Below are 8,440 nucleotides of genomic sequence, written 5' to 3' on the forward strand. Positions count from 1 at the left end.
CAGGCAGAGATGTTCCTTCTAGCTTTTATGATTTTACTGATCAAAAAGCCACCTTGCAGCTCATTTAGCCCATACAGCAACAGCCCCATTTCTGGACCCCTCAGTTCACATCACGCTGAGCAGATGTTCCAGAAGAATTATTTATTTGATTGCTAAAAAAAGACTTAAGAAAACAATTGAAGTTGTTGCTTCATCATGTGTATAAAGAACAGTAAGTTTACAGGAAGGAAGTGAGATAACTTTCACTATTCTGTGCTGGAGCTCACCACCATTCTGGTGTAGAGGTGATTCTCAGGGCCAGGCAGCATCAGCCAACCCTCCCCACAATGTTTTGTTCCACTTGTAAGTAAGGTACAGATAGAAAAAAAACCAAACCTTGAGGTTACCAAGGGTCTAGAGGGAATAAACAATGCTACACTTAAGGCTTTTATGTGGTTACAGAATAGACAGGGTCAGGATAGTTACAGGATATCACTGTGTCCAAGAGCTTATACCTGCATTGAGTAGGGTCCTACCTTTTAAGAAGCCAGAAATGAAGCTGATGGAGGGTGGAAGGCAATGGGAATCAAGGCACACAGCCTGGGAAGCCTGGGCCTGGCCTTGGCCACTGACAAGCCTCTGATAACACCTTTGTGGCTGCAGGAGCTGCTGCCAAAAGCCAGATTGGTGCCTCCTGCTCTGAGCTTCCCATTGTCCACCAGCCAGGTCAGAGCTGGGCCCTGTGTGTCCAACCCCCCCTTGCAGGAGCAGGGTGCCTAAATGCTGCTCCAGCTCAGCTTCCCCCCAGGCACTGAAAACTGTAGGGTACTTTATTGCTGTGTACATGATCCACATCTCTGGCTGGCAGGAAAGAGCTGCCTGATGCTGCCCTGAGCAGGCCCCAGAGGCACTAAAACACAGACTCCACATCCCCCATCTCCACGCAGACAGTCTTCAGCTGTGAGTAGTACTCGATGGCTGCCCGGCCGTTCTCTCTGCCAAATCCTGCAGGGAAGAGCCGCAGTGAGGACACAGCTCCAGGCAGTGCCTATGACCCCCCTGGAGCTGGCATGTACCAGGGGAGGTCACACAGATCTCACCTGAGAACTTGTATCCCCCAAAAGGCAGCTCCACTGGGCTGACGTTGTAGTTGTTGATGAAGCACATCCCAGCCTTGAGAGCAGCCACTACCCTGTGAGCCTTCTGGATATCCCTGCAGGAAAAGAGCAATTCAGCTGGATCCCCTCCTTCCCTGCCCAGCAACATCCACTGGAGAAAGGCCAGCAGGCCATGCTGCTTTTTGGAGTCCAACCTGCCCCACTCTGTCTTTGCCTCCTCAAAGGAGGCAGCACCAATTCCCAAGGATGCTCCAAGTGCATTTGATTCAAGAGGGCAGGACAAGGACACCAGCAATGCAGAGTGGGGCAAGTAGCCAACAGCAGCACAGCAGGCTCCTGATGCATCCTGGAGGGGCAGGAAGGCAGGCAGCAGGCCAAGCCAGGATGGGAGGAACCCAAGGGACAACTGGGCCCACCCAACACTTCAGGAAAAAAAGGGAGACGTGCATTCATTTACAGATTTCCCTTTTGGCAATCCCTTTCTTCAGCTTGTCTGAAGAGGATACCCATGCCCAGGCACTGCAAGAGGAGCAGTAAATCACTGTAGTATTTCTCCTCCCCAGCATGGTTCCACAACACTGCCCAGTCATACCTGGTGAAGACACCACCTGCCAGGCCAAATTTAGTGGCGTTGGCTCTCTCCACAACCTCCTCCTCTGTGTCAAAGGGCAGGATGGCCATGACAGGCCCAAAGATCTCTTCCTTCACACATGTCATGTCATCCTTGCAGTTCCCTGCAAGGGAAGGGTGGCAGAGCACAAGTGCTTCAGGAGGAAGAGCAGCAGCACAGCCTGTGCACTCAGCAACCCACACAGCCTTGGAGACAGCACCCAGCATGGCAGAGCAGCCAGGCACACCCTGCACCTCAAAAGCACCAACAGCACCATTCCTGTCAGGCCATCCAACAGCACAGATTTCCCTGGATGCAGTTCTTGGAAGCCTCAGCTCTCTCTAGGACCCCCATCCAAGTGTCCATCCACGCTGGGGACATCACAGAGCCAGGTTACAAAGCTGAACTTAGCTTTCTCAGGAGAAATCCCACAACATCCATGGTACCACGACTGAGATAGATCCTACCTATCACACAGGGCCGCATGTAGTAGCCGTTCTTCAGCTTCGGGTCATCTGGCACATACAGGTCCCCACCACACAGCACCTCTGCCCCCTGGAAAACAGCCAACAGAGGAAGGGATGCAGGCACATGCAGGAGCATCCTGCCCAGCTTTGGCTGGCCCTTGGCCTATCCCAGCAGGCTCTGCTAAAACATTTGTCCCCATCTTTCTTATAAGCCCCTGTTATGAACTGAAATCCTGCAATCAGGTGTCCCCACAGCCTTCTCCTCTCCAGGCTACACCACCCCAACTCTCAGCCTTTCTTCACGTGTTTTTCCTGTGCTGAGGATTCCAGAGGTTGAAGTGGGGTCTCACCAGAGCAGGTCAGAGGGGCAGAATTCCCCCTCACCTGCTGCCCACACTGCTTTGGATGCAGCCCGGGGCACTGGGGGTTTCTGGGTGCCAGCACACATGGCTGGGGCATGTCCAGCCTCTCATCCACCAGCACCCCCAAGTCTTTCCATGCAGGGCTTCTCCATCTGCTCATCCCCCAGCCTGGACTGATAGCAGAGGTTGCTCTGACCCAGGTGCAGCACCCTGTACTTGGCTCAAATCACCTCCCTGTCCTCCACGTGCCTTAACACAACTTCCAGGAGGATCTGTTCCATGATCTTTCCACAGTCGGAGTGGTGAGGCTGACAGGTCTGCAATTCCCAGGCTCTTGTCCACCACACTTTTAGAAAACGGGTGTTTTTCCTTTTCCAGTCACTTGGGATGTCACCTGACTGCCATGACTTTTCAAGTATCATGGAAAATGGCTCAGCAACTACATCAGCCAATTCTCTGAGGACCGTGGGATGCATCCCATCAGATCCCACAGACTTCTGTATCTAGTGGTCCAACACACCCACTGAGTAACCCAAAAACCACCAAAAAAACCCAGCTTAACTGGGAAGGCACAAGGCAGGAGGGCAGCTGGCAGTGTGCTTGTCTAACAGGAGAGACATTCCAGGGCAGTCACAAGGCAGCACCACAATCTCACCTGCTCCTTTGCCTGCTTGATAAAGCCCTGCACACGATTCAGGTGGGGCCGGTTGATGAGGGCTCCCATCCGTGTGTCTTCCAGAAGAGGGTCTCCAATTCTGATTTTCTGGGTGCGTTTCACCACCTCCTTTGTGAAAGTATCCAGGATCTTCCTCTCCACAAACACCCGGGTGCCATTGCAGCACACCTGGGACACAGGACAGGCAGCTCAGAATAGGAAACACAGCACTCCACAGTCCTTCCCTGTTTGGGTCCTGCTCCAGAGGCTCTTGGAAAAGCCCCTCCATAGCAGCTAACTTGTCCCTGGGGACAAGGAACACAAGGAGATTGTCCTGGGGCCGTGACTGCACTGAACAGTCCTTGCTGGACACCGTGGTTCTGATGCCACCAGGTGGCAAAAACGCATCAGGTCACCAGCAGCAGAGACCTTGAGCTGACTCCTGAATTCCCAGAAATGACTCTGCCGAGCAAATTTGCTAATAGGATTGCATAAAACCTGCAGCACGGTGGATATCCCGAATTTGGGAAGGACAGAAGCCTGTCCTCAGGCTCAGCACACCAGGCTGGACCCTGCTGCCCCTCCAAGGGACACCAGCACAGCTTCTCCTGATCTGTGAGTGCCACACTGGTGCCCAGGGCACGGAAGCAGCTGTGCTGAGCTGGGTGCTTGGTGCCAGGGAGGTTCCATGTCTGGGAAGGACAGGACACTGGCTAAGGGTGTCCTGTGGCTAAGGCACACTCTGCTGGGACATCCTGCCCTGGTTCCTGCAAGGGCATCCCTTCTCATGCTGCACAGGGAAAGGTGTGGCAGGATGGGAGCTTCAGGGCATCCCTCACTTACAGGAGGTCACAGGCTGGCCCCACTGCCCAACCCTGCCCCCACCCTGCCTCTCTGGCAAGGAGCACTCCTGCCCCACAGACACACACCTCGCCCTGAGTCAGGAAGTTGGCCATGAGGGCTCCCTTCACAGCATTCTCCAGATCAGCATCTGAGAAGATGATAAGGGGGGATTTGCCTCCCAGCTCCAGGGTGACTGGCTTTATCCCTTTAGCTGCCATCTCCATGATCTGAGGGGAACAAGGACACAAGAGATGAGTGATCCCCTGGCCAAGGGGAGGCTGGTGGGGAGTGGCAAGAGAGACCCAAAGGACCATTCACCAACAAGAGAAGCAGCTCAAAGGGCAAGCTGAATTCCCTAGGTGTGGAGAGTTCAGACTGAGGACAGCCTCAGAGGGTTTGGGGGTTGTTTTTTTATAGATAAAACCAACAAAACCTGGAGAGGCATTTGCAGGAAGTCTCATGCTCAGTGTAAGCTGCAGGCAGCTGTAGCTGCCATCTTTCACTGCAACTCACAGGTACACACATGTAGGGAGCGTTCACAGGACAACATTTCCCCTCCTCCAACTCAGAATTTATTCCCAAAAGTCCTTCTTCAATTTTGGAATAATAAATTGAGGGTGAGAAACTCAAACTACCCCCTTGCTTAAAAACAGTAGGTTGCATGCAGCTTTAGTGCTTTATAGGAGCCAGAACCACATTTTTCTAGTGCTGCTGTTTCATGTACTCTCCTCTCGACATCAACACCCACCTGAGCAGCTCAGAGACTTCACTGCAACCAGGGGCTAAGCAAGTGAAGCTGACCAAGGGGTTTCTCTCCCAAGCCCATGCCCAGCAGGTTAACTGGATCCCCAGCATGACCCTGCCCATGCTGTGAGCTCCTTGCCCAGCCCCAAAAATGCTGACCCACACCCTGCCTCTACAAGCCCTGTGCAGAAAAGCTCAAGGAGGTATCAACTACAGACCTCTCAAGGTGCCTTTACCTTCATGCCAGTTGGCACACTGCCAGTGAAAGAGATTTTGGCCACATCTGGGTGCTGACAGAGGAGCTGGCCCGTGGCAGCCCCACCCTGCACCACGTTGAAGAGCCCCTTGGGCACCCCAGCCTCTGTGAAGATCTCTGCCAACCTCACCACAGAAATAGGGGTGAAGGGTGAAGGCTTGAAGACCATGGCATTGCCTAAAGGAATCCAGACACATGCAAGGTGGGGTTAACACCCAAACTGCTTCAGGGAAGAAACAAAATCCCCACCCCACACTGTGAGTTTGTCTCAACAGACCCCAAAAGTTTCCCCCAAGAGAGGAGGAAACACTTTCAGTTCATCACTGCAACTAAGAGTATCCTTCCTGCTGGGGGAGATGGGGCTGCTGGTCTTGCCCTGCAGACATTTCCAGAGACCTTCCCCATCTGGTACAAAGCCAAGCTATCAGTGTTTTTCTGGATGCACTCCCAACCTCTTGACACCCGACATATTCCTCCTTCCATTTCCCTTCCCTTTCTGCCAGAGTAACAGCCTGAAAATCCTGCTAATCCTTCAACACTTTAAGGTAATCGCAGAGTTCATCCCAGAAATCACTCTGCCCCACAGGATCACTTGGCTTTGAAGAAAACACTGGTGTGGGCAGAAAGGCTCCATTACCACAAGCCAAGGCTGGGCCAGACTTCCAGCAGGCAATCTGGAAAGGGTAATTCCAGGCTCCAATCCCAACACACACCCCAAGTGGTTCTCTCCGAGTGTACCCAAAGGATCCCCCGGGAAGCTGGATGTGTTCACCTGCAAAGAAACAGCCAGAAGGTAGAAAAGAGCAAAGTCCCTTCTTGTTTGACCAGAGCCCCCAGGGGTCAGGTCTGGCTTTGCCTAGGAGCAGAGACACAGTTTTACCCCAGCAAGCTCACAGAAGGTGTGTGAGTACCCACAGAGCATGGCAGCATTGGGCAGAGACCTCTCAGAACCCTTCCAAGGTCTTCAGGAATGGTCCATCTCAGAGAAATCAGCAGCAAAGATGGGTTTGTGCCACTGGAGCTACCAGGGAAGGTGGAACAGAGAACAAAGAGCAAACTCCAGTAACATCCTCACCCGCCAGAGATCCTGCCAGCCCTGCGTAATACTCCAGGCACTGCCAGGATATGTCGATGTCCACTCTGGCCTCAAAGATGGATTTCCCATTGTTGATGGTCTCCATGGTGGCAATTTCCTCCCTCTGCTCCTGTGAGCAGCACAGGACAGAGACAACATGTTAGAGAAGCCTGGAGCAGAACCCCACAGACAGCTGTGGGGAGACAGCTGCTTCACAAGCACACAAATCCCAAACAAGATCCTGCCGTGAGAAATGGTCATCTCCAAAAGGGACATTCCCAACTTCTGTTTATCAATGTCCCCATGGTGACTGAGTGCAGGGTACTGTCAAAGGGAAAGCTACTGGGGTTCACTGCTGGTCCAGTCTTGTTTAACATCCCTGTTTATCTAAAAGATGAACAAACATGAACTTAGAAGTCGGCTGGCAAACAATGATTAGAATTCGCAGAACTGAACTGGGAAGGGCAAACAGCAAGATCAGGATGGAACCAGAGGCCAGTGAAGAGGGACAAAGCAATGCAGCTGGGAAGCATCCTTTAACAGTCCATCTCCCAGGCAGAAATATTACCCTGCTCTGGAAGACTGGCAAAAGCAAAAGTCTGGCATAAAGGAAAGTTTTCTCACGACTTACACACACTGGGGAAAGTCTGGGTTCTTACAGATGTGTACCTTGATGGAGATTAATGATCTGATGCCCAAGAACCTGTTATCTTAGAAAGGAGTCTGTGTTAAACCTCACTTATGTGCATCCTCCCCATGTGTATTATCTGACAGATAAAAACCAGTACTCCTACTTTCTCTTATTGCCAGGACACATTCCAGTCATGTAACAACAGCCTCCGACAAGCCAAAAGTTCAGCAATGCCAGTTATGCAATTTCAGCTTTGAAACTGTGTGCAGTGAAATTTAATCTCTGGAGCAGTTAAAAGAACCACAAACCCTGCAAGATGCCAAATGGGTCACTTCAGTTTAATGTCTTCTAGCAGAATTAAGCTGAGAAAGCACACATTGGCCTTGAATCCAGTGATAAGACCAAAGCTGCAGGCACGGGATGCTGACTCCAGTGATAAGAGCAAAGCCCTGCTTGAGGCAGCCTCCTGTCTCTTCTGGCCAAAGGTAGATTTTAACTCCTGAGCAACTCCTGGAGCTCTGCAAGTCCTGCTGAAGCCTCCAAGAGCCACAGTAACAAGGAAGCTCAGAGACAGAACCACCCTCTCCCCCTCAACATACCCGAATAATTCTGGCAGCCTCCAGCATCACTCGGCACCGCTCCATGCCCGACATCTGACTCCATATTTTAAAGGCAGCTTTTGCACTCTGCACAGCCAGATCAACTTCCTTCTCCCCAGAGCAGGGCAGCTTGCACAGCACACGACCTGGGCAGGTTTAAACAGGGAATAAATGAGATGGAAACCTCAGAAAAGGGGCCCAGAACGTGGCTGATCTTGCACCAGACCTCACACACTTCAGTCAAGCCACCTATACCAGGCACAGATTTCCCACTGAAACCCACTGGTTTGTAATCAGCCATAGAAGAGGTGCTGCAATTCAGCTCGGCCGAATTAAAAGAGCTGACATTCCCCAATCGTGTTCTGGTTACTAATTACCTCCAGTTGCAACAAAATTCCTGGCTTTTCCAGTTGAGTTTGTTACTCTTCTACCACCCTCTTCAGGCCTCTCGTTACACATTCCCCAGGAGGGTAAAACTCTTAGAAGCGATTCTGCTGAACACTACATACCGATAACTACAATTACACAATTCTAGAGCTATTTAAATCGCGGGGTTTTGCCAAAGTCAGGCCGCGTTTTGCACCGGTGACAGAGCGAGAGCGGATTTCTGCATAAAGAACGATGACGGCCAAACGCTGAGGCAGAGCTCAGCCACTGCAGCAGGGGCGGCTCAGGAGCAGCAGGACACCCGCACAGGCGGCACCCAGGTGAGCTGGGGGAAAGCCGAGGACACCGGGCCCTGCAGGCACAGAGCTCTCACAGCCCCCGGAGCTCCCCCGGTACCTGTGGCCGGCTCGAACACCTCCTCCAGCTGGCCGCCGTCGGCGGGCTGGACGCGGGCGCCCGCGCGGTAGTTGAGGGGCTGCTGCACAGTGACGGTGCCGGTGGCGGAGCTCATGGTGGCGAGGCCGGGAGAGACTGAGCGCAGCCGTGGGACGAGGAGGAGGAGGCTCGGCAGCCGGGCCTGTGCCAACATCAGCGGGATCCCGTGAGGCGCCGCGGCCGGGAGGCACCGCCTCTCCCTCACAGCCTTTTCACCGCCAGGGCCCGCCCCGCCCGGGGCGTGCCGGCTGCGGGGCAGCCGGTCCCGCTCCCCGTCAC

The 8,440-nt window shown here is 53.0% G+C and overlaps 1 protein-coding gene across 2 annotated transcripts; it reads right to left on the minus strand.

The window, feature by feature from the left end:
- Positions 1–122: 122 nt before the first annotated feature.
- On the minus strand, positions 123–8,364 carry ALDH9A1 (aldehyde dehydrogenase 9 family member A1). 2 transcript variants are annotated; one of them, XM_053949989.1, is made up of 11 exons: positions 8,123–8,364; positions 7,340–7,485; positions 6,110–6,239; positions 5,672–5,806; positions 5,015–5,211; positions 4,121–4,261; positions 3,192–3,380; positions 2,175–2,262; positions 1,690–1,831; positions 1,080–1,192; positions 123–984 (listed from the first exon to the last, which is right to left on the minus strand). In XM_053949989.1, the coding sequence occupies exons 1-11, from the start codon at positions 8,313–8,315 to the stop codon at positions 890–892; spliced, it is 1,569 nt and encodes a 522-aa protein (XP_053805964.1). In that variant the 5' UTR covers positions 8,316–8,364; the 3' UTR covers positions 123–889. The 2 variants fall into 2 exon arrangements, with proteins under 2 accessions (XP_053805964.1, XP_053805965.1); XM_053949990.1 differs by lacking the exon at positions 8,123–8,364 and adding an exon at positions 7,575–7,593.
- Between the last annotated feature and the right edge of the window lie 76 nt (positions 8,365–8,440).

This window comes from Vidua chalybeata, chromosome 9, assembly GCF_026979565.1.
Source record: "Vidua chalybeata isolate OUT-0048 chromosome 9, bVidCha1 merged haplotype, whole genome shotgun sequence".
Taxonomy (NCBI): domain Eukaryota; kingdom Metazoa; phylum Chordata; class Aves; order Passeriformes; family Viduidae; genus Vidua; species Vidua chalybeata.